We start from the raw sequence: 24,512 nt of genomic DNA on the forward strand, positions 1-24,512 counted from the left end.
CTGCCTTCCCCCAAGCAGGGCAGAGTCCAGGCAATCTTCCTCTTCCCATGACCACTGCCTCTTCCAAAACACACACACACACACACACACACACACACACACACACAGATATGGACCTGCAACTTTGTCACACACTTGCTGGCACAGCAGCCCCATAACACAACACAATACTGCCAAGCCATGCATTCGACAACATGCCCTCATTTACATACTTGTAGCCTCCCATTCACACCCAGCAGTCAGGCCTTCTCTGCTTTGTTCAGCACCCTATCTCTACCACTTAGAGTTAGGCCTGGCACCTAGAGAGGGCTCAATGAACAAATAAATCCACCAAGACAAGTCCCATAAACAAATGCATAGATAAGCCTACATACAGTCACACATGCAGTGTTCCATTACATACCCATATCCAAGCCCTCTCCCAGCCCGGTGGCCACATACATACACCGGCACACACTGGGGCAAGAAAGCCGGCTATACACACACCTAGTTCCAAACACAATCACGCTGCAGATAGGTGTTCGCTAGCACTCCCAGGGTGATCTGGCTGGTAAACGTCCATCAAGTCAGGCCTGCAGAGGAATGAAGTGGGCATGTGCACGAATGCAGGTGTTGGGGTCCTGAGGCAATGGGCAGCGAGGAGCTGGGTTGGCAGCAGGAAGGGCCTAGGTAACTGTGTAGACTGGAGCGGGGGTGAGAAGGGTCATGTAGTCCTTTCCTCTGGTTTCTTCCTGCCCACTGGAGAGGTGAGAGTAGAGATATAGGTCTTTGAGGCTACTTCAAATCCAAAGACTTTAGTGGGGGAATAGTCTGAGAGGCTGGATTCCCCTGCTTGGCATGAAGAGCCTGGGCAGTGGGCGCCTGGGTGGCTCAGTGGGTTAAGCCGCTGCCTTCGGCTCAGGTCATGATCTCAGGGTCCTGGGATCGAGTCCCGCATTGGGCTCTCTGCTCAGCAGGGATCCTGCTTCCCTCTCTCTCTCTCTGCCTGCCTCTCTACTTGTGATCTCTCTCTGTCAAATAAATAAATAAAAATCTTAAAAAAAAAAAAAAAAGAGCCTGGGCAGTGGAATTGGTGGGTGCTAAGACCCCACCCCCCAACCGACAGCAGGGTCTCCCTGTCTTGCCAATCTTCTTTAATGGTTAGAGAGAAGAGGACTTGGGAGGAGGAACCACCTAGAAAGGAGTCTGAAAAGCAGGCTATTCTTCCTTCTACCCAAGGAGATTCTGGCTGCCCCTAGCAATTGCACTTAGGCACACTCCTCCGTGTCCCCACCCAAAGTCAGCAGGCAGACAAACAACCCAGCTACTCTCATACTTCCTCATCCAAGGACCTAACACCAGGGGACACCAGCTCAGGGAGCTCAGCTGGGCTGGCAGGCTTGATGCTGGGTAGGGACAGGAATTTCACTGACAAAAATAGGACCAAGTCTCCCAGTCACTCTAACCACCCAAAGCTCCTCCAACCCAAGCCTAGGCAAGGACCCCGGCCCTGACCCCCTCCCCCAAAAGTCTGATCCAGGGCCTTCCATCCCAGGAAACCTGCCTCAGAAAGGCCACTGGTCTGGCAGCCCCATGGCAGTTGGGGGTGAGGAACAATTGTCCCAGGGGACAAGGAAGTCAGCTTTTCAGGGAGACAAGGGCCAGTCTGGGACAGGAGGAGCAAGGGCAGAAGAGTGAGGGGAAATGTGAGGTGAGACTAAGGGGGATCCATAAGCAATTCCTACTTCCTTCCTAATAACTGACTTTAGGGACCATAGGAGGAGCAGGGGTGGGGGAAAAGACTGCTTGGGACTGAATTTTTAGGCATCAATGACCAAGACAACACTCTCAAACCAAAAAGTCTCTTTATTGATCAGTACCATACATGACTCAAATGGCCCAAAAAAAAAAAAAAAAAAAAAAAGAAAAAAAAAAAAAGGCATTACATTTGGGGTGGGACATCCATCTTCCCCACCCCTTCCCTCAGCTCCTGACACAATACCCTCTCAACAGTGGCAGCTGGAGTGAAGGAAACTGGGTGCGGGGGACCCCAGAATCCAGAAGGAAGAGTAGGGGAGAGAGGTGGTGCTAACACTTCTGGAACTGGCCACAGGAAAAGGCAGCGAAGCCACAGAGCTGGGCCCAGACCCATGGGACCCTACTCCTGGCCTCACCCTGGGCCCAGAGCCTCCAAGTGTCCAACTGTGAAACAGAGCTGAGGATCCTGGCTGCTTCCCCCCTCCCTTCTACGAGGAAGGGGATGGAAGTGATATTGGAGATGAAGACCCTTTACTTCGGCTGGGGACTAGAGGTCTATTGTTCCCAGGTGGGCTTAGGGCTAGGACACCCTCCGTGGCTCCTTCCTCTTGGTGGAGGACAGGGGAGGACTAGATACACAGTCTGAGGAGCTGGGGGGAAGAGAGTACTGGAGAGAGTGGAGGAGCCCCACCCCCTCCATCCCATGCCTGCCCAACTGAGACAAAACAAAAAAACAGCCAACAAACACTGCGCTCCCTTCCCTCCACACTTCCCAAGGGAGGACGCCTCCCTTCCCCCCATCCAAGACCGCTGCTCTAGTGGAGGACTTGTAAGAACATACACACCATGGGGGAGGGGGAGGGGGATGGAACAGTGGGAGTCACAAGCACTAGGACAGCAGGCCAGAGTCCTGGAGGATGGGGAGACAGAGACAACAGCAGGGGGTTGTCACAAAGATGAGGCCATCAATGGCCTCCTACCCCAAGGCATGACTTCCCCAACTCCAGTCACACCAGAGGAAAGGGAAGAGAGATGGCAAAGTATGTCCTTGGTCTGAAGCTCTCCAACTGTAAAAAATGGCAATGCACACCTCCACCCCCACACTCACCTCCGCCTGAGCCCCAAGCCCCACATCTGCCAGGAGTAGGGAGGTAGCTGGACTTTTTAATAAGGGAAAGAGGGGGTACATGAATGATTTTTTTTTAAACTTACATTTTTAATAATATTATTTTTTAAAAAACTTGGGAGCTGGGATAGGTGACTGCAGGGAGGAGCCAGAGCTTCAGCCCTCTACTACCAGCCACCTAGGGGAAGGCTTAGGAAAGGGGCACTCAACCAAGCCCCATAACTTTAAGTCCCTAAGGGTTGTGGGATAAACAACCCCAGGCTTGAAGGGGGTGGAATCAGGAGGATGGGAACCCAGAACCTGGGGTGAAGATGGAGGCAAATGCCCTGGGGGATGGTCAGGACATTTCTGAGAGGCCCAGGGTCCACGCAGGCATCCACATGAGTAACCCCTTCCCCCAAAAGGCTCTGTAGAGGCCAGGCCCAGCCCAGGGCCACTGGGGGGCAAATCTTGGCACCTGCCCCCAGTGAGTCCAGTTCCTCCCTGAAGTGGGTGGATGGAGGCTGCCCATTTTAGATGCTCAGTCTCTTCATTCTGTCTTCTGCTCCCTGGGGCTGCGAGGGGTAGGGCAGGCAGGCAGAGCACTGGGTGGCCATGGCAAGGCCTTTACTGGGAGGCCTGTGACGTGGGGTTCTCCGATTTGCTTTCTTGGCTGGATGGAGGCTTGCTGTTCCAGGGGCTGTTGGCGCCCAGGGCGGGGGAGTTGTTAAAGCTGTCCTCGTCGTCAATGCCGTTGGCCGCGTCAAACTGGGTGTTCTCCAGCCGGGTGATGAGCCTCTCGTCCTCGTCCCCGAACTCCCCGCCCATCAGGGTGGGCTCCCCCACCACCATCACATCCTGAGAGTGGCGGAGGTCCCCAAACATAATCGGGGCAGGGGCTCGCCCGGCCCAGGGCAGCAGAGAGCCCCAATACCCACCCAGGAAACTCAATACCCCCAAGCCCTTCTCACCCCAATTTAAAACCCCAACTCCTCTGACACCCTCAGTCCCTGGAATCCTTCCCAATGAAGGATTGCAGAGCATCACAGCCTTTAACCCACAAACACTAGGTTCTAGAAGTCAATCTACTTCCCTTGCTCCCTAGTTCATCTCCCCCAAACTTCAGAGGGCTCCTAAACTTCGTCCACATGTAAGACAGAGGAAACAGATAGCAAAACGCCAATGGGGAAAGTGTGTGCATGTGCATATGTGCATATTCTAGAATTGCACACGTTCAAATTCGTGTGTCCCTCTGTCAGTGTGTGTCTCTCTAATGATGTGTGTGCCTCCAAGCTGTCTCTCCTGAACATCCACATTCTCACGGCTGTCTCTGTCCCTTTGTGTCCTATGTTCTGAGTCTGTGATCACAGCCATTCCATGGGACTGACAAGGACTCTCATCAGTGACAGGAGCCAGCCCATGCTGACAGAGTACACCAGCAAAAACTGTCTTTGCTTCTACGCCTGCTAGTGAGCTCAGGCTGGGGCAGGGTCAAGGGTTAGGGGTCAGCAGTAGGGCAGCCCAGAAGAGAGAAGAAAGCCGAGATGCTTACAGGTACCTGGCTGGAGAGGGCGAAGGTGCTGGCTGGGCTTTTCTTCTTGCTGTTGCTGTTGTTGGTGTTGCCACCCCCAGAGCTCATGGTGCTGCCCCCTGACATCTTTCGTTTCCGCCGCTTGCTGGGCTGCTGCCGTGCGGGCTCCGCTGTACCAAGAAAAGGAGATTTAGGAGGGGAAAGGCCTCCAGTCCCTTGCTCCCCATTCTGGTCCCTAAAGAGCTTGAGCCTACCCTGATCCCAATCTCAAAGACCCAGGAGTGAGGAAGGGGCTTTGCAAGGGGCGGAACCAGGGGCGGGGAGTGCCACTGGGTCCCAGTAAGAGCAGGGGCAGGTGGAAGGCACTTACCGGGGGGTGCTACCATGCGCTGCCACTTCTGGAAAAGGCAGGTCTTGAGGCAATCACGGGGGCTGAGGCTGTAGGTCTTGTGGCGGGACATGAGCTCCTGCATGGGCTCGAGTATCACACAGAGCTGAGGGGAGACCACGAGGTGGCTTGTCAGGAGAGAGCTGATGCGGAGCAGACACCCAGTGGGATGGGCAGAAACTGCGTGATCAAGGACTCACTCGGAGGTAGTTGAGAGTGGAATTGGACAGCCCACACCGGGTGATATTTTTGGAGAGCTGATCCAGCATCTGGGGGTCCTGGGCCTAGGTGAGGAGGAAGAGAACACTAGCACCTGGGCTGCACCTGCTCATCTGACCTATCACCTGAGCCTTGTGACGCTCCTGAGGGAGAAGAGGAGCTGCTATGAAACCCATTCTTCAGATGGAGATACTCTAACCCTCTGTCTGAGGTCACGGTCACACAACGCCAGACCCTGTTCCAGCCACCCTCCCCAGTGCCTGCCCTTAACCCTGGCAGCCTGGGCGCCGCCTGCGACTCACATGCATGGCAAGGATGCTGCGGGGGATGAGCTCGCGGTGCTGCCGGATGCTGAAGTGCCACGTCTTTATCCGCATCATGTCGTCAAACATGAACTCTAGGTACAACCGGCCCTCCACACACACCTGGAGACAAGCTTGTCACGTCCCTGCCCCCTCCCCACATACCTGAAAGTGCACCTGTTCTCCCATTTGCTCACAACCCTCCCACTGAATACACTTCTGCCACTTGCCCCTGAATCTGGGCGCATAACGGACCAAGCCCACGTGCTCACACACCTGTCAACCACCCCCCCACATACACACGCACAGCAGCAATGCCAAATAGACCCTTGTCCTCTTCCCAAGTAGCTAGTGATACACTCATCTGCTATAAGCTCAATGAGGGCAGGTTCTCTTTCACTGGTGCACCCCTGCGGCCCAGAAAACTGTCCCGTGCAAACTCGGTAAACGCCTGATGGATGCTGTGCATGCCTACCCTCCCTTCTCGTCTTGGCACTTCCCGTTCTGCCTCCCTGGGGAACAGCTGAGCATATTTTGGGAGAAAGGAGGGGAATCAAACCCAAGTGCTTCAGTGTTCCACATCCAGCTGGGCTGCTGACCTGGGTGAACATGGGTTTGCCGTGCTGGGTCACCATGCTGCCTTGGTCACAGTCGAGGGACACAAAGTTGCTGTGGAATGCCTCCTTGGGATGCTTAAGCACATAGTACAGCTCCGTAGCACCCCCTTCAAAGATGCTGCGGAAGTAGCGTGGGATCAAGGTCCGGCCAATGGCTGTAGAGATGGGACAAACTCAATAGAACAGAAGGACTTCCAAAGGGGTCAGGCAGATGCCATCATTGCCAAAACAGATCCCCGGAGACAATACCTACTCCCAGTCCTTAGATGGACACAGGAGGTATTACTCTCACAGCAGAACCAGCAGGACCCCCAGAGGCCACTCACTATATCTCTTTGGTCCATCCTCCAGGCAGAAAGTGATGGTTAACATGGCATCATCCTCAAAGAACTCAGTTGTGAAAGCATCCCACCAGAGATTGTCACACTCCTAAGGAGCACAGGGCAGGATGTTTGTATGTTTGTGTGTGTGTGTGTGTGTGTGTGTGTGTTAGAAGACAACCCACAGGGGTTCCCAGATGGTCCTCCCCCTCCCAGCCCTCTTCCCCTGGTCATACCTCTGTCCAGTTTTGAAGCCGTTTGTTAAGCTCAAATATTCTGTAGTCAGTTTGGTTGCCATATGGTGTATGCCTCCTGGGGGAAGTGAAGAAGTGAGGTCAGTAGGAAAAGAGCATTCCCACCCCACCCCCCACTTCTGCCTTCAGCCAAATAATGGAAAGCACCTCCCTCCTTACTGGACTCCACTTACCCAATCCCAGGCTCCAGGTATGTAGGCGGGTACATGGGAGTTGGGCTGTGTAAGGGAAGAGGCTATGAGAATGGGGTGGAAGACAGGAATTATTGGGGAGTGTCAATCCCTCCCCCTTTCAGGCAGGATCCCATCTGAAGAAGAGATGGGAAGTGGGTAAGACTCACCCCACATCCCGATCTAGCATGGTGCCGGGATGGAAGGGGGGGAAGGCGTTGCCGTTCGGGGGCTCCTTCGGTGAGTACAGCTTGAACGACTTTGAGGAACAACCTAGAAGGCAAAGGAAGAAAGGGTCCCCTGAGTCCCAGGATCTTTCCTGGAAGTCTCCTAGACTGTGCGGACAGGGACTAGTCTTCCAGAGCCCCCAGAGTGGGTGGACTGGGGATGGGGATGACTCAAAGGAACACGTACCTCTGCTTTTAAATCTAGCTTCGATTTTGTTTTATCATGAAACTAGAAGTACTCAGCCCTAATAACCAAGACCACATTTCTTCATATGGCTGAGTCCTGGATAACAGAACTGAAACTGGGAAGAAATGTCGATACCATAAAATAAATGAATATCCAAACATTAGAATCTAATTTTGATAAATCCCCTTTTCAGCTATATTATATTGTTCAATCATCACAACCACCTGTGAGGTAGCAGGGTCAACTATAAAAATCCCCATTTTACAGATGAGGCAACAGGAAGTTCAAGGGGTCTTGCCAAAATCACAGAGCTAGTAACTGTGGCAGAGCCAGGACTTGGGCCTAGATCTGATTCCCATATCCTGTAGTATTTCCACCCCTCTATTGCTCTCTAGAGACCAAGCTGGGGGAGGGGATACGTGTGTGTGTGTGTGTGTGTGTGTGTGTGTGTGTGAGAGAGAAATTTGCCAACTCCCTGCCCCTCCTCCCCACCCCAGGGTCTCAGGAGGGCAGGGGATAGAAAGATAAAGGGGAGTGGGTGCCTGCTGGGTGCCTCCCACCAGATAACCAGTTGGGCCTTCTGCCTCCTCCACCAACGGACACTCCCTTATCAGCCCAGCCCCCTCCCCCACACCCACAGTGGGTCTAGTATTGTCTCCAAACCAGAAACCCAAAGCCTCAACCTCCTTTCATGTCTGAGACTTGCAGTGGAGAAAAGAGACAGACAGGCCTCCAATGGATTCTACTCTACTTACAAACCTAGACCTGGGAAGGAACCTAGGCTCCAGGGGGCTCCATCTAGGAGGCAACTGGTAACTAGACAGAGGTCTCTGCTTATGTTCTCTATGCATGGGTACACGTGTCCCCTATCCACCTCAATGAGCAGCACACTATTCCTGGTATACTATTTCCTGGAAATCTTACATTCATAGTTGGATATGAACCAGGCACCCCTACAATCCTATCTTCCCCCTCTCTACCAGATAGGAGGGGAAACTGAGGCACAGGAAGGAAGGTCCTAGCCCCTAGGTGCTTCCTGGCATCCCTAGAACTTGATTACGTTTGGAAAGGTGACCATATTGGCTGTATCTAACCCCCCTCCCCATATTAGATACAAAATCTATTTTGTTCCTTAGGGGAACAGACAAAAGAAGACCCTGTGCCAACATGCATCATTTAATTATCTCTCCAGGGCCCCCTCCTCACAATATGGGCAAAAGGAGGGTCCCAAAGGGGCCTACACTACACAGTTCCTGAAGGTGCCAAGACTCAGAGCCTGTGTGTGCCTGTACACGCGTGTGCCTCATCCTGCCTAGCAGGCTTCCACCCTCAGCTCGCCCTGACATGCCTACCAAGAACTGGAACCCAGCAGCCCCAGGCAGGACCAGGGCTCCTGCAACAGGCCCTTGCCCAGTGCATGATCTCTCACAGGCCATATCCACATGCTCCCAGCACAGCACACAGCCTTCACATGCCTGTCTGGACTGAATGAGGAGCCTGTATCCTTAGGAAAGAGACAGTCCTCCCCGCCACCCCCCTCACCAGTCCCAAGTCTCCCCACTCCATAGATGGGTAGACTAAGGCCACGTAAGAACCCCCAGCTCCCAGAGACTACCAAAGGCCAGGTCTGGCCAATGAACCCAAGAGTCTACATTATAAGACCTGGTCCTTGCCCCCTTCCTAGGCCATCCGTTCCCCAAAGCATCACCGCCTCTGCCCCACAGTTTCCGGGCTACTTAATTGTGTCAGCTCAAGACCCTCAGAAGATAGGAAGCACACCTGGGTTCTCCCTAATTCTGAAAAAAGTTTCAGAGCTTCAATTTCTCTCACCAGAAACCTGGCAGACATTGCCTGGGGCTGGGTAACAGTTCTGAAGAGCTAAAGCCCAAAGCTCTGAGACCTCTATTTATACGTCCAGTGAATGGACACAAACAAACTCAGCATCTCTTCAGAGCCATAGCAACTCCCAGTAGCCCCAGCACAAGGGCTTGGGAGTGAGAAGAGAAGGGGAGGGAACATCACCCAGACCATCTGTCCCTGTTGCTGCCTGTCCCCAGCAGCAGGGGTAGAGGGAGCAAAGAGGGGGTGGGGGTGAAGGGGATGTGTCATCAGCCTTGGAGTCAGACATAGCCCCCCCTCCCAACCCCGCACACACACAACCTCTAGCAATCTGGGAGCCCTTAGGAGGAGGAAGAAGAGAGGTAGAGCCCAGAACTAGTAAAGTTTTCTCAGGATGGAAGCTGCATCCTGGGGCTGAGGGGGGCACCTCCAGCTGGGCATTTCCATGGTAACCAGCCTGACCTAAGGGCAGGCCCCCTCCCTTTGGGGGCTGACCACAGGTCAGCAGGCCTGAGAGCCCTGGCCTCTATGAGCTGGGGCACCTCTCCCCCAGCTAGCATACCAGGCCGGGGCCAGACCCAGGATCTTCCACCCACTCCCAATAGGCTTGCAGGGTGCCCAGACTTACCTGGGAGAACTGAGGGGGCCAGGAGAGGTGCAGGGAGCGGCTGGAAGCCCAGAGGGGCCTTGGCAGGGGTGAGGACTGAGGGGGCCAACTTCAGCTGCTCATGTCCCGAGTGGGACAGGCAGGCCTGGCTGGGAGCTCCACTCTGCCGGCTGCACAAAGACTCGCACGCACAGCCTTGGCCCGCCCCGTGGCGGCCACAGCCCCGGGGGAAAGTTACAATGGCCACTGGGCCGGGGGCCGGGGGCCAGGGGGCCGGCCTGGGGGGCGGGGGGCCGCGGGGAGTCCGGAGCCTTCTTTGTTTGCAAGGTTTCCCTCAACAATGGCTGCTCCGCTCTTTCCTCTCTCCTCCTCCTCCTCCTCGGCTCTCCCCGCCGCCGCCTCTCGCTGCCTCTGCCTCCAAGCAGCCCGCCCGCCCTCCCCAGGCCAGCAGGCCCCTCCACCGGGGCACCAGGAGAGGCAGGGCCCGGAACTCACACTCACTCACACTTGCACACGCACAGACACACGCAGCGCCCGCCGGCTCCCTTCCTTTTCTCCCTTTCTATCCCTCCCTCCCCGCTCCCTCTCGGATCTCCGAGCCTCTCTCAGAATGAGGCCCCAGGGCGGGCGGAGGGTGGAGCTGCCCCCACCGGCCCCGCCCCCTCCCTGCGAGGAAAGAGGAAGAGGGAGAGAGGGAGGGAGGGAGGGAGAGACCGAGGCAGGCAGGGAGGACTGCTGAGAAAAACAAAAGAGAGACAGAGACCAAGAGAGACAGAGGGAGAGATGGAGACAGAACAGATTGGGCCCGGAGAGACCTGGATGGAGCGGAGGTGTGTGAGGCCAGGAACTGAAATGCCCCCAACCACCAGCTCCAAGCCTGGTGCTCGGGGTGAGCAGGCTAGCCAGAGCCAGTGGCAGGGATGGAAAAGGGTGCTCTCCTCTCTGAAGACTCCCAGTATCTTCAAACTGCCTCCCCAACATCCCCCAAATCTCTCTTCCTCTCCCCCTGTGATCTTCCAGGTTGGAAGGCTGGCCGGAGCTGCCACCCTGAGCTGCCACCCTGGGCTTCCGCCCCTGGTGAAATCCCAGAGCAGCTGGGGGGAGCCTCCAGGGGGTTATTTTTGACAGACACACTCTCTGCTTCAGTGGGTAAACAGTGACTGGAGGGAGGGGGACATTCCAAGCTCCCTCTCCCCAACCCAGCTAAGTTCCTAACCCCCTTCCCTAACCCCCACCACCAGAGTCTCATGGGTGCAAGAGAAAGAGGCACTGTCACAGCTAGGGAAGGCCAATTTGCCCACCCAGCAGTCCCCAGAAAGGACCTAGTGTGCTGCTGAGTCCTACCCTCATCCCAGGGGGGAAAAAATGGTATGTGGTTACTGAAGTAGGGCCTGCTTTCTAATGCAAGGGGGAAATCCCAAGACAGGAAGTGTTTCTAAAACTTGGAGAGTGGTCCAGGCCCTACTACCTAGACAGATAGGAAAAAGGAAAAAGGAAACACACACACACACACAGGAGGGGGTGAAGCCATACAGACCTCCTATTGCTTTGCAATTTGAGTCTCTGCTCCTTATTCCTTGCCCTGCCCCACCCCCAAGCACACTCTCACAGCCCCTGGCAAGGTTTCTCCTGACAGACACCCTGACTTGCAGTCCTACTGCACCTGGCTCCCTGAACCTCTCTCAGAATGAGGCCCACAATGAATAACACCTCTTCCTTTCACCTAAATCAGAACCTGATACAGACTTCAACCTTCGACATACCTCAAAAACCAAATAAGCCCAAACCCAAGACACACACACATACACACATAGTCTATGACAGCCCTGACTTCTGTACACACTGGGACCTGCGACACATGCCCTTTGACCCCAACACACACACCCCAAGCTGCATTATATCCCCAAAACCTGTGACAGACTATGATATACACAACCTGATCGTCTATTACCCAGGGACTTACCCCATACACCACCCTCCCTGAAACCTGCATACCATTCTCCATCATGTTCTGACCGTAGGATATGCTCCAGCTTTCACAAACATACTGAAAACTAAGACATTCAGCCAGACCCTGAAACATACTGCCTACCACCAGGAACTGAAATATTCCACTGACTCCCAATAAACAGCCCAACTCTGAGATGACCACACTTCTCCCCTAGTGACAGGACAATTCCTGTCATTTGTTTCATGCCTTTAAACTTCCCACAAAGTACATTCATAAGGCAGTACCTCAAGAGATCCCTACTGAATACAGGGCCAAATACGATGCTAACTTGAGCAGATTATAGGAGACAGGAGGGCCTGAACTGGAACACTGGACTTCTAGCCCCACTCATACAAGCCCAGCCCTGGGGCACAGCAGCCATTCCTATTCCCTTCCCCCTCCAAGGAATGGCCACTCCAGGTTCCAAATGACTGTCTACATGAAGAAGAGGGATGGGTGTGTGCTCTGGCTTCTGCCCCCAGTTTAGAGCTGAGAACCCCCACCCAGTTTGTCTCCTCAAATTTCAGACAGGCCCCCAAATACCAAGAAGTATCAGGACTCTGGCCCATCACTCAAAAAGGGGCCCTGCTCCTGGTTCCCCTTCTCTAGCAAGTCTGCTCCTTTCTCAGTTCTGACTTAACTCCCCCACTTGTACAGGAGCAAAAGAGGTCCAGCTAAAGAAACAAGTCGAAGTTAGAAGGCCCTAAAATTGGTGGTGCAGGGAAGGGGAGGGTGCAGTGGGGAGAAAGCACAGAGCAGCAAAGAACGACAAAGGTGATGGAGAGAAGAGCACCCGTCCTGGAGGTGGAACTCTGAAGGGCAGCAGCCTGTCCCAGCCCACAGGATAAGGTACCAGCACTGCCCCCTGCCCGGGCCCCTGGGGCTCCCTGACCCAGGCCTCCAGTGTGCCTGCCCCCCTTCCTTTGTCTGTGCCCGGCCTCCCGTTGGCCTGGCGCTCTGCCATCCTCCTCTCCTGGCTCCCAGCCGCCACCACTGCTGCCTCCTCCCCTCCCCCTACTCCTCCCTGCCTTAACCCTTCTGAGCCACATGCTGCCCCAGACAGGCCCAGGCTCTCTCAGCAACCTGCCCTGCCCCGGTGATGCCCCTTAGCAGAGGTTCTCCCTGCTCCTGACCAAAGCTTCAGAAGCTATTACCTACTCCAAAAGCATTATGGGAGCTGGGGGGGTAGGGGTGTGTACGTCTGTATCTTGTGGTGTTTCCTTCCGTGTTTGCATGTGTGTGGGTCTGCGTGTGCTCTGGCTTCCCTCAGTCACATGTGTGGGGCATGTGCTGTCTCTGCTGGGCTGGGGGAGGAGGAGGAGCCGGGAGACAGCAGAGCACAAAGGAGAGACTCAGACAGGCAGGCAGGCAGCAGGCAGGCGGCCTGCCAGGGCACCTCGGCCCCCACCCCAGGCCTGCTCAAGTGTGGGGGGTGTATCTGGGCCTGGACTGTACATGCTGCCATGATGCCCTTGTGTTCAACCATGTGCTCCCACCCATCCAAACAAGCCTGGTCCCCTCCCTTACTCCAACTCCCAACATTCCCCACCCCCAGGCCACTCCAAGGCCCCTCCCCATTTGGTTCTCCTTGAAGTCTAACCTCCATCCACTCTCTGTGCTATCAATCCAAAAGACTTCTTCACATTCAGGAAAAAAAACTCCCCACTCATAGCCATCTTTTGCCCCCCTTTCCTCCAGCCAGGAGTGTCACCCAGACACACAAAAGGAACATGTCTTTTGGGGCATTGACTGAAGCTGTCCCCCACCACACACACACCCCCGTGCATGGGTCCTCTTCCCATCCCCATGCTGCTCCCAGGGAAACTGAGGGGGAAACTTTATCCTTTCTCCTCCTGGACCCAGGCACCCTGCCTCAACTTTAGTACCAACCTCTCATTTACCTCTAGCCTGACAACCCTTCCATACACACCTCCTACCCACTATTTGTAGGAACTGTGAATCAAAATTTAAGACTCAGCCCTCTAGCTTGTTCAGAGCCTTAGTTTCTGCTAAGTTCCTGTGTGGTGATGGAGGATGAAGGCCATGGGGAGGACTCACAGTGTGGATGGATCTGAATGGATACCCAGCATAGGGCAATTATAAAGAAAATACACATATAAACATGCACACCAAGCTGGTAGGAGGAGGAAGGGCCAGGCAGAATTCCAGCTTGGTGAGCTCTTCCCTTTCCTCCTCTCCCCCACCCTCCGCAGCAGGAGCCAGGGGTTCCTACACCCAGATATTCCAGGATCCTCAGGCTCTCTCTACTAGTCCTCCCTCCCTTAAGGACTCCCCCATGGCCCTTAAACGTCAGCCTCAGCACGCACTTTCAATGTGTGCCCAGCCCAGCTTGGCCTGTGTCACATGATTTTCAAGGAAGCTTCAGCACTGGCAGCTCCCCTTGGGGATTGTGTGTGTATGTTTGTTTGTGAGTGTGTGTGTGTGTGTGTGTGTGTGTGTGTGTGTGTGGTGTAGTGGGGATTCAGTTGTGGAGTATGGGGCTCCCCAGAGAACAGGGCTTGTGGAGAAGCCAAGGATCCAAACCAGGCTAGATGCTGGGACACCTGACTTTCAGAAGAAAGCTAACTCCAGCCTGGGACAAGAGGAGGTCCTGCACAAAATTCAAAAACCCAGAGTCCTGAGGAGGAGGATAAACAATGTTCTGAGGACCTCTGAAGACCACCTCTCCAGTGACATAGCCTCTCTCTTTCCTTCTGGCAGTGAGGCAGAGCCTTCCCCCTCCCCAGGAAAAAACTCAGACCCAGGATGTCACTAGCAAGAGCTGGTAAGTGTTTTGGGGAGACGGGAATCTGGGCCTGAGTCCTCTTCCAAGTTCTCACTCTGGGGTCAAGTATTGCTCCCCTGAACTTGACTCCCACAAATCACTCTATTTCCTAACTTGCTTGTAGCCACCATATTACCCCTCCCACTAGGGTGGAGATGCCAGACCCCGAGGGCCCAATTATCTGCCCCCCCCTCCCCAGGGTACCTCTTGTCCCTCAGGAAGGCTAACCTCGCCTGGCAACAGGCAGGAAAATTTGGAAGGGGGGGGCAAGATGGGCCCCAATCAATCCCTCCCCCCAAACACAGTCCACAGAAACAGCCTGGAGGGGGGTATCACAGGAAAAGTAAGAAGGAATAGGCAGCAGGGAGGGGGGGCAACCCAAACCAGCCAATCACAACTCTAAGATGACCTGAGGGGGGGGTCAAAAGTCCAGACTCACTTCTGATTGGCTAACACCCTGGAATTCTGGGAATTTCAGCCCCCCCAAGCCCCTCCTCAATTAGCGTCCCCCACCAAAACACACACGCACACACAGACACACACACACACACACAGCCCCCCCACCCCCGCCCGCCACGGACACACTGACTACCCTTAGCACCCCCTTCCCTGCTTCTGGGCTTCTACGTATCTGCATTTGAGAGCCCTCCCCCGGACTAAGGCCCCGCATACCCCTCACAGCCCCGGACCTCCGCCATGCCATCGACGCTCCCCACACAAGTTCTAGCCAAACAAGGGGTGAGGGATCTGTCGGGAGGGCTTGGGAGGGAGGGGCCGGGCGGCCGCGCGCCCCACTCACCAGGACAGGCACAGCCCACTGACATCTTCACATCGCCCGCCGCTGGGGGCCCAGCCGAGTCACGGTGCCCGCCCCGCGCGGGGACAGGCCGGGCATGAGCCGCCGCCGCCGCCCGCGGCCCCGCTGCCCTCGCCGCCGGCCCGGCCCGGCCTCGGCCCGGTGCTGGCGGCCCCTGGCTGCAGCGAGGGGCCTGTCAGGCGCGGAGCAAACAGGAAGGAAGCCAGGCAGGAAGGCGAGCTGCCTCTGCGTGTGTGCGCGCGGGTGTGCGTCTCCGGAGTGTGTGTCCGTGTGTGCGCGTGTGCGTGTGCGTGTCTGTGCGCTCCCGCCGCCCTCCCCGCCGCCAACGCCGCCGCCGCCGCTCACCCCCTCTCCCTCCCGCGTTCGCTCGCGCTCTCGCTGTCGTCCGCGCTCGCTCTCCAGCCTCAGGCGGGCTGGGCCGGGCTTTATTAATATGCTAATTGCCTGCTAGTGGGAGGGGAGAGCCGTGTCAAAGTGACCCGGGCGAGCGCGCAGCGAGCGGCGACGTGCGTGCGCTGCGCGGCGGGCGGGCGGCGAGGGGCCGGGATCGTTGAGGGAACAGCATGCATATGACGCAGCTTTTAAAAAAGGAGACGGAGGCTGAGACCCCAGAGGGGAAGGGCGGGGGGAGAAAGAAGAGGCGAAGCCTAGCGTTCGGTGTCCGTCCTCCGGGTGTCGCCGAGTTGGGAGCGTAGCTGAGCCGGAGCGGGAGCCGGGACTGGGGGAGGCGGAGCCAGGGTGGGCCGTGAGGTGTAGCTCTCCCCTCCACCTCGGGCGCGCTCGGAGAAGGAAAAGGGACTGCCGACACCCCCTTCCTCCCCCTCGCTCTTGCTCTCTGAGACCCCAGTCTTATTCTGGAAAGCCTTTAAATCCCATCCCCTCCCTCCCCGACCTGGGCGGGGAAAGCACTCTCCTAATTCCTGTAGCAACCCAGCTCACCTCCTCCCTAAATTAACCACCCCTCCCGTGCCTGCTAAACCAGTTAGGACTAGAGCCAAAAGGGTTAATTAAGTGGGGTCCCCCCCTCCCCCGCCTAAGGGCTGGGATCTGCATTTTGCTGGGAGGAGGGGGGCAGTGGAATGACCGCCAGGTTGGGCTGGGGAGGGGGTAATCCGCAGGCCTTCCTTCCCCATTGCGGGCTCTGACTCATCAGTCAAGACACTCTCCTCCCTTCCCCCTTTCTCCATCCAGTCTGGGCCTCCACCCCACTCCCCCCTCGCCTGCAGGCTGCTCTCCTTTGGGGGCCTCGCGACTGGGGTGAACAGGAAGGAGACCCCTTCAGTGACCCCTACCCGTAGGGGCTGAGGCGTTGGTGGGGGGGGTGGGAAGGATGAAAGTCTGCCTGGTCAGTGTAACGAACACTTCTTCCCCAAGGAGGAGCCTCCCAACCTTCAGGCACTCCTCAAGGACTCCCCAGCCCAGCCCTAGGAAGGGGGGGCCTCCATCTCCATCCCTTCCCAAAAGCCCAGCCTTAGCAGCCTCATAAACAGGAAATACCTATTAGCAGGGAAGAGGGAGGGGAAGGGAGCTGTTTGGGAAAGCTGGCCCTTTTCCTTCTGGGGGGTCCCCAGCTGCCAGCTTAACCTTTAAGGTGGGCTCTGGAAGTAGACACTGGGGACCTGGGCTGGTGTCCCCTCTCTAGGGCATCTGGCCCAGACTGGGTAGGAGATCCTCCTCCCCTTTGTAATTTGGGGGAGGGGATGCTTGATTGCCCTCACTCCTGCCCAGAGTTTGCACAGCTGGCTTGACTAGGTGGGGGAGGGTTGCAGATGTGGAGGTTCTAGTGTTTATGAGACCCCCTTCTCTCCATCTTTGTTTTTGCTGAGGGAGCATGAAATGATGGGGAGACACATAGTCTGGGGATTGAAAAGAGGGCCTGGGGGCGCCTGGGTGGCTCAGTGGATTGAGCCTCTGCCTTTGGCTCAGGTCGTGAATCTCAGGGATCCTGGGATCAAGGCCCAAATAGGGCTCTCTGGTCGGTGGGGAGCCTGCTTCCCCCTCTCTCTCTGCCTGCCTCTCTGCCTACTTGTGATCTCTCTCTCAAATAAATAAAATCTAAAAAGAAAAAAAAAAAAGAGGGCCTGCCTAGAGAGGCAGACCCCCTCCATATGCTTAGGAGAGGGTGGAGGAGGGGGAGTTGTGATCATAGCCACACTCTTAAGGCCTGCATTCCCAACCACCTTGTGGATTCCCCCACTCCAGGGGTGGGAGGGGAGGGGGAGCTGTAGAGACCGGACTGAAGCCATGCATACTTAAGCAGGTGTTTCTTTGGCAGCATCCCCTGCCTGTATCTATCTCCTCACATTCCCCCAGGCAGAGGTCAGCACTAGAGGGAGTAAGGGGAATCTAAAACAACAGAACCCACACCTGGAATTTGGGATACCAAGTTTTGAATTCCAGCTTTGCCCCTCTGTAGAGCAAATGACGAGACAACTGACTTCCCTACTCTGAGCTCTGGTCTTACCTTCTGTAATTGGTACCTGCAGCTTGGTGAGAATCAATAGACAAGGTATGTCCAGTCACCTAGCCTGATGCCAGCCATGTAGTCAGTTCTCAGTATACTTTAGCTCTTTTCTGCTTTCAGTAGGTTATCTCTTATTTCTAGAGTGTCAGGAGTGGGCTGGATTGGACTGGAGGACTAGAAATAGTGTGGAGGAGAGGGACTGCTTGCTTTGAACCTTTTCTTTTTCTACTGTCCATGAGATTGCCTTCCCCCAATCTTGTGACCACTTACCCCTGAGGCCACTCATTCCAAACAACTAGCTTGGCCAGATTCCATGGTGATCACCAAGCACCTGCGTGGACAAAGGGGCTTTGCAACCCACCGGATAGGGACTTTGCCTTCTGTGAATGAATCTGAAGTTCCATTCTAGATTACACATATGGAAGTTGGAAGTCAAGAAAGAAGCAAAACTGTGTCGAGCATACAGTTTGTACCCAGCACTGTGCTAGGTGTTTCATACCTGCGATTCCACTTACTTTTCGTAACGACCTTAGGAGGAAGATACTCCACTGAACAAGCAAAAAACTGAGATTCAGAGAGATTAATAAATTTGAACTTGTCTGTAAAACATTCTTCTCCTTCTTCTTGCCTACTAATAAGTTAATGCCTCCTTTAAACCTCAGTTTCCAGCTTCATCTCCCTCTGGGAAGGAACCCCCACCCCCACCCCAGGTGATCTAGTGGCCCCATTTTCTTTAAGGAAATACCATCTCAGTTCGGTTGAATGGATGATTAAGGTAAATGGTTTAAGTCCTTGAGGAAGCAGACTTAAAGAGGTTAAATATCTTCCTCAAGGTCACACAGTTAACAAGTACTCAACCTAGTGCTCTTCTCCCTAGTTTACTTTTAGTTATGGACCAGACCTGGGGAAGGAGAGAACACCTTGGAGCAATTTTCAGAATTGTGGTACTGGCAAAAATGGGAAGTTAAGAGCTGCCTGGCAGGTGGACCTGGGGTGTGGTAGGGAGGCAGAGAGCCTATGTAGAAGGACTTTAATATAATGACATGTCCAAGAGGATGGCAAGCTTAGCTGATTGGGATGGATGGATATGAGCACCTAGTATTTTTTTTCTTTTTGAGGTGAAATTACATGCCATATATTAATCATTTTAAAGTGAATAATTCAATGACATTCCAGTATTTTTTAATACCAATCATTATCATAAGATGGACTGTAGACATGGGATGAAGTAAAGTAGGAGGTACTGAGGAGAAGAGGTGAGGTGAGGAAAGGAGGGAGAGGAGCCCTACAGAGAGGCAGGCAGCAGAAGCAACTAGGTCAGCTTGTTCCCAAAAAGAGGTGGGCTCCTGCTTCTAGCTCCTAGAACCTGTCCCATCCAACTCCCTCTCTTGACCTTGACTTTGTCCTGCTCTATTTTCTCCCACATTTCTTTACCCCTGAAACATCCACAAATATTGGCATCACTCTCTTTCAAGGACGAATTTTCTTTTTCCATTGAGGATGTAGATGACGTATGTCTTAATGACTATATCCCTAGCACCTAACAGAACGCCTAGAACCCGGTATATGTCCTACAACTTTGGTAAGTGATATAAGAATTTGGACAGGATTTATCCTCCTCTGCCCGAGCACATGATGCCTTTCCCTCTTGTCCATTTACCATCATTATCACCATCACCATATACAACCACCACTTCTTTGTCTGCCAAAGCAGTTTTCTAAAGTGTGTAAGAAACTCCCAGGAAGGGGCGCCTGACTGGCTCAGTCTGTAGACCATGCAACTTTTGATCTTGGGGTTGTAAGGTTGAGCCCCACATTGGGTGTAGAGAAATAAAATAATAAGAAAAATCATAAGAAAAAAATCATAAGAAAAAAAACCACTCATAATCTCCCAGGAAACCTGTTAAATATACAGAAGTCCCCACCGTCGGATAGAAGAAATCTTTCCCGAGAAGGAAGAGGATCTGAGTAGTCTGCATTTTATTTATTTATTTATTTATTTATTTATTTATTTATTTTTAGTAGTCTGCATTTTAAAGAAATTTCTCTGATGATTCTTATGCATGCCTATGTTTGGGAACAGTTCCTTTTTTTTTTTCCTAAAAGGGTCCCTGCCCTTCAGAGCATTCCCACCAAGTGGATGAAACCTATTCATTCATTTCTCCTTCAATAAGCACCTGCTTAGTACAGTCATGGAACTAAGGATCCTCACTGAGTGCCTCTGCCCCAATAGATCAACCCTTCCTTAGTCTCAATTTTTCCCTCAATAGAAGGGGGATAGTAATCTTTGCTCTTCTACTTATTCCGGGGATATTGCAAGAATCCAATGACATACGGCAGCAAGTGGAAGACTAAACTATTCCTTAAAACTAGGTTTTGGGGGGAACCTGGGTGGCTCAGTGGGTTAAAACCTCTGCTTTCGGCTCGGGTCTCGATCCCAGAGTCCTGGGATTGAGCCCCACATCGGGCTCTCTGCTCAACAGGGAGCCTGCTTCCTCCTCTCTCTGCCTGCCTCTCTGCCTACTTGTGATCTCTGTCAAATAAATAAATAAAATCTTTGAAAAAGAAAAAAAAGCTAGGTTTTGGGGGGCACCTAGGTGGCTCAGTGGGTTAAAGCCTCTGCCTTTGGCTCAGGTCAGGGTCCCAGGGTGCTGGGATCGAGCCCTGCATTGGGCTGTCTGCTTAGCAGGGACCCTGCTTCCTCCTCTCCTCCTCTCTCTCTGCCTACTTGTGATCTCTGTCTGTCAAATAAATAAATAAATAAATAAAATCTTCAAAAACAAAACAAAACTGGGTTTTGGGAACTAAAAATTAAGCGCCAAAAGAGAAAGTGCCTGAAGGGCTGCAGGTCCCCAGCAGAGTAACTACAGTCCAGGTATATAAATTATCTAATGCGGTGGAATAAGTTATCCTCAAACTTAGCATTTTAAGACAATAAACTTCTGTTATTTCACTCAATTTTTTTCCAGTCAGGAATCCAGAAGTGGCCTAGCTGGTGTTTTAGCTCAGGGGCTCTCACAACATTATAGTCAAGCTGTTGTCGGGGTCCACAAGGTTTGACTGGGGCTAGAGAATCTGCTTCAAGTTCCCTCTCATGGTTGTTGGTAGGCCTCCCTTCTTCAGTGGCTGTTGGACAGAAGCTTCAGTTTTTTGCTTCGTGGACTGTCCATAAGGCTGCTCTCACAACATGGCACATTACTTTCAGAGAGAGAGAAACAAGAGCACCTGGGCTGAAAGCCTTAGTCTTTTGGTAACGTCATCTCAGAAGTGATAGATCATCATTTCTACTTTATGGTATTGGTCATACAGATCAATCCTGCTACAATATAGGGGTGTGGGAGGGGGCTAAGAAGAGTGTGAATAAGAAGAAGCAGAGATTATTGGGGGCCATCTGAGGGTTTCCAAACACACCATGTCTGGTCTTCAGCATTGGTTACAGGCCTAGAGATTCAATTTAAGTAGTGAATCAGAACATACCAGATTCAGGAGACTGACTCACACAGATTAAATACACGTGAAACATTATCTTGGTAGACTCTCCCTCTTCTCTGGAATGCTTTAGTTAAACTCGTCTTCCTTTGAAACACAACACATAGGTTATGGGTTCCCACTTCACAGCCTATGTGCTGACTGTTCTTCTGACCTCAGAATGCTCTTCGAATGGCTAAGTCCTCTGTGTGCTTCTGGTCTTACTTCACATGTCTCCTCAAAGGCCTTACCTGTTCACACCATATAAAATTGTTCCCACTTAACCTTTTACACTCTCCATCCCAAATATTTTTTTTTTAAGATTTTTATTTATTTATTTGGCAGACAGAGTTCACAAGTGGGCAGAGGGGCAGACAGAGAGAGTGATGGGGAAGCAGGCTCCCGGGTGAGCAGAGAGCCCGACACATGGCTCTATCCCAGGACCCCGGGATCACAACCCGAGCTGAAGGCAGAGGCTTTAACCCACTGAGCCACCCAGGCGCCCCCCAAATATTTTCTGACAGCATTTAATGGCTCTCTGATATTATTTTGACTCTATTTACATTGTAGATTGTCTCCCCAGTAGAATTTGAGCTCCACTAGGGAGGGGTTTTGTTTTTGTTTTTGTTTTCTATTTTGTGATTGCTGTATCTCCAGTGGCTAGAACAGTGCCTGGTATATAGTAGGCACTCAATAAATAAACTAGAGTGCTGATTTGCTAATTCACACTGGAAAATATGTTGTGTGAACTGGGCATTTTGTCTCATTTGATCAACACACATTCTCAACATAGAAAATGATATGGGAAGGGGCGCCTGGGTGACTCAGTGGGTTAAGCCTCTGCCTTCTACTCAGGTCATGATCCCAGGGTCCTGGAATCAAGCCTGAGTCAGGCTCCTTGCTCAGTAAGGGAGCCTGCTTCTCCCTCTCTCATGCCCCCTGCTTGTATTCCCTTGCTCGCTGTGTCTCTCTCTGTTAAATAAATAAATCTTAAAAAAGAAGAAAAAAAGACAGAAAATGGTATGGGAAGTCAGTTACTATATCCTGTAAGTGTTTGGTGAGCATGGAGTCAAGCAAGGACACATGATGGGAGTTTCCCAAAGTTTGGTGGTCTATGAGTTTTATTTATTTATTTTTTAAAGATTTATTTATTTACTTTAGAGAGAGAGCAGAAGAGAGGAGGAGAGGGAGAGAGAATCTTTTTTTTTCAAAGATTTTATTTATTTATTTGACAGACAGAGATCACAAGTAGGCAGAGAGGCAGGCAGAGAGAGAAAGAAGAGGAAGTAAGCTCCCTGCGGAGCAGACAGCCCGAGGTGGGGCTCGATCCCAGGACCCTGGGATCATGACCTGAGCTGAAGACAGAGGCCAGGGCTTCATCTCAGGACCTTGAGATCATGATCTGAGCTGAAATCAAGAGTTGGACACTCAACTGACTGAGCCACCCAGGTGCCCCTTTCCTTTTTTTTTTTAATTAAAAATTTTTTTAATTTAAAAAAATTTTTAATTTTTAAAAATATTTTATTTATTTATTTGACACAGAGAGAGAGAGAGTGAGATCACAAGTAGGCAGATGGAGATGGGGGGGGAAGCAGGCTCCCCGCCGAGCAGGGAGCCCGATGCGGGGTTCGATTCTAGTACCCTGAAATTATGACCTAAGCCGAAGGCAGAAGCTTAACACACTGAGCCACCCAGGTGCCTCTAAAAAAATTTTTTTTTATTTTTTAAATTTTTTATTATTTTTTTTTTGTTAAGATTTTATTTATTTATTTGATAGACAGAGATCACAAGTAGGCAGAGAGGCAGGCAGAGAAAGAGAGGGGGAAGCAGGCTCCCTGCTGAGCAGAGAGCCCGATGTGGGGCTGGATCCCAGGACTCTGGGATCATGACCTGAGCCGAAGGCAGAGGCTTAGCCCTCTGAGCCACCCAGGCGTCCCCCCAAAATTTTTTTTTAAATTAGTGTCTATGTCCAACGTGGAGCTCGAATGCACAATGCTGAGATCAAGAGTTGTATGCTCTACCAGCTGAGCCAGGTAGGCAGGTACCTCTGAGGTTTTCCTTTATGGCTCTTGGAAATGCACCTGCCAGGGGTGCCTGGGTGACTCAGTTGGTTAAGCATCTGCCTTCAGCTCAGGTCTGGGATCAAGTCCTGCATTGGGCTCCCTGCTCAGCTAGAAGCCTGCTTCTCCCTCTCCGGCTCCCCCTGCTTGTGCTCGCTCTCCCTCTGGCTGTCCCTCTCTGTCAAATAAAATCAGGAAGAAAGAAAGAGAGAGAGAAAGAAAGAAAGAGGGAGGGAGGGAGGGAAGGAGAGAAAAGAAGTGCACTTACTAGGCACCTGACTGGCTCAGTTGGTGGACCATGTGACTCTTGATCTCAAGGTTGTGATTTCAAGACCCATGTTGTGTGTAGAGATTGCTGAAAAATAAAATCTTTAAAAAAAATAAGAAAGGAAGAAATGCACCTGCCAAGGAGACAAGAAACCGTGACACACCTGTCTGGGAGGCACTGGAGATCCAAAGATATATTCTTACCTTTTTTTTTTTTTTAAAGATTTTTTATTTATTTATTTGACAGAGAGAGATCACAAGCAGGCAGAGAGGCAGGCAGAGAGAGAGGAGGAAGCAGGTTCTCTGCTGAGCAGAGAGCCCGATGCGGGGCTCGATCCCAGGACCCTGAGATCATGACCTGAGCCGAAGGCAGCAGCTTAACCCGCTGAGCCACCCAGGCGCCCCAATTCTTACCTTTTTTTAAAAAATATTTTATTTACTTATTTGACAGAGAGAGTGTGAGAGCACAAGCAGGGGAGCACAGTGGGAGCGGGAGAAGCAGGCTTCCTGCTGAGCAGGGAACCCGACATGGGGCTTAATCCTAGATCCTGGGATCATGACCTGAGCTGAAGACAGATGCTTAATGACTGAGCCACCCAGGCACCAACCCCTCTTTTTTAAAAAAAGGATTTTATTTATTTATTTGACAGAGAGAGAAAGAGAGAGAGCACAAGCAGGGGGAGCAAGAGGCAGAGGGAGAGGAAGAAGCGGGTTCCCTGCTGAGCAAGGAGCCTTGTGCTGGACTGGTCTCAGGACCCTGAGATTGTGACCTGAGATGAAATCAAGAGTTGGATGCTTAACCAACTGAGTCACCTAGGTGCCCCTATACATTCTTATCTTTTTGAGTAGATTCCATGCAGACATACTTATGAGAATAGACTGTTTCATCGGAAGATGAAAAAACAAAATGGCACAGTTTTCTGCTTTAATATTAATGTTCTTCCCAAAGCCCTATCACCAGAGTAATGACCATAATTAGAGCCCAAATCACCCAGTATTTATTGGGCATCTCTTAGAATTTGTTTCTTCCAGGCTGCTTTTTCTGCCCATGGGTCCTGTCCCAGTGCTATAATAAAATCACTTTTTGGAAGCGGGGGTGCCTGGGTGGCTCAGTGGGTTAAGCCTCTGCTTTCCGCTCAGGTCATGATCCCAGGGTCC

General features: G+C 52.5%; 1 protein-coding gene across 4 annotated transcripts; it reads right to left on the reverse strand.

The window, feature by feature from the left end:
* Positions 1-1,921: 1,921 nt before the first annotated feature.
* LOC111144769 (LIM domain binding 1) lies at positions 1,922-15,351 on the reverse strand. Of its 4 annotated transcripts, none has more exons than XM_022499214.1 (11): positions 9,525-9,771; positions 6,814-6,916; positions 6,647-6,691; positions 6,456-6,531; positions 6,226-6,328; positions 5,882-6,054; positions 5,283-5,405; positions 4,962-5,045; positions 4,744-4,867; positions 4,395-4,543; positions 1,922-3,700 (listed from the first exon to the last, which is right to left on the reverse strand). In XM_022499214.1, exons 2-11 carry the CDS (start codon positions 6,831-6,833, stop codon positions 3,470-3,472), a joined length of 1,128 nt encoding a protein of 375 aa, XP_022354922.1. In that variant the 5' UTR covers positions 6,834-6,916; positions 9,525-9,771; the 3' UTR covers positions 1,922-3,469. The 4 variants fall into 4 exon arrangements, with proteins under 4 accessions (XP_022354922.1, XP_022354920.1, XP_022354917.1 ...); XM_022499209.1 differs by lacking the exon at positions 9,525-9,771 and adding an exon at positions 15,078-15,351 and having other exon boundaries at positions 2,607-3,700; XM_022499213.1 differs by lacking the exon at positions 9,525-9,771 and adding an exon at positions 15,078-15,209 and having other exon boundaries at positions 2,607-3,700; positions 4,401-4,543.
* Positions 15,352-24,512: the final 9,161 nt, after the last annotated feature.

The sequence above is a fragment of the Enhydra lutris genome, unplaced genomic scaffold, assembly GCF_002288905.1.
Source record: "Enhydra lutris kenyoni isolate GAN:26980312 unplaced genomic scaffold, ASM228890v2 scaffoldscaffold12, whole genome shotgun sequence".
Taxonomy (NCBI): Eukaryota; Metazoa; Chordata; class Mammalia; order Carnivora; family Mustelidae; genus Enhydra; species Enhydra lutris.

What these genes read in the sequence shown, in the direction of transcription:
- LOC111144769 (XM_022499209.1), bottom strand. Translation starts at nt 15,102, where the DNA reads ATGTCAGTGGGCTGTGCCTGTCCTG. An exon ending in GGCTTCAAAACTGGACAGAG is followed by an intron (nt 6,329 to 6,455) that starts GTATGACCAGGG and finishes TGTGCTCCTTAG; the next exon opens with GAGTGTGACAATCTCTGGTG. An exon ending in GCGCATGGTAGCACCCCCCG is followed by an intron (nt 4,544 to 4,743) that starts GTAAGTGCCTTC and finishes TTCTTGGTACAG; the next exon opens with CGGAGCCCGCACGGCAGCAG.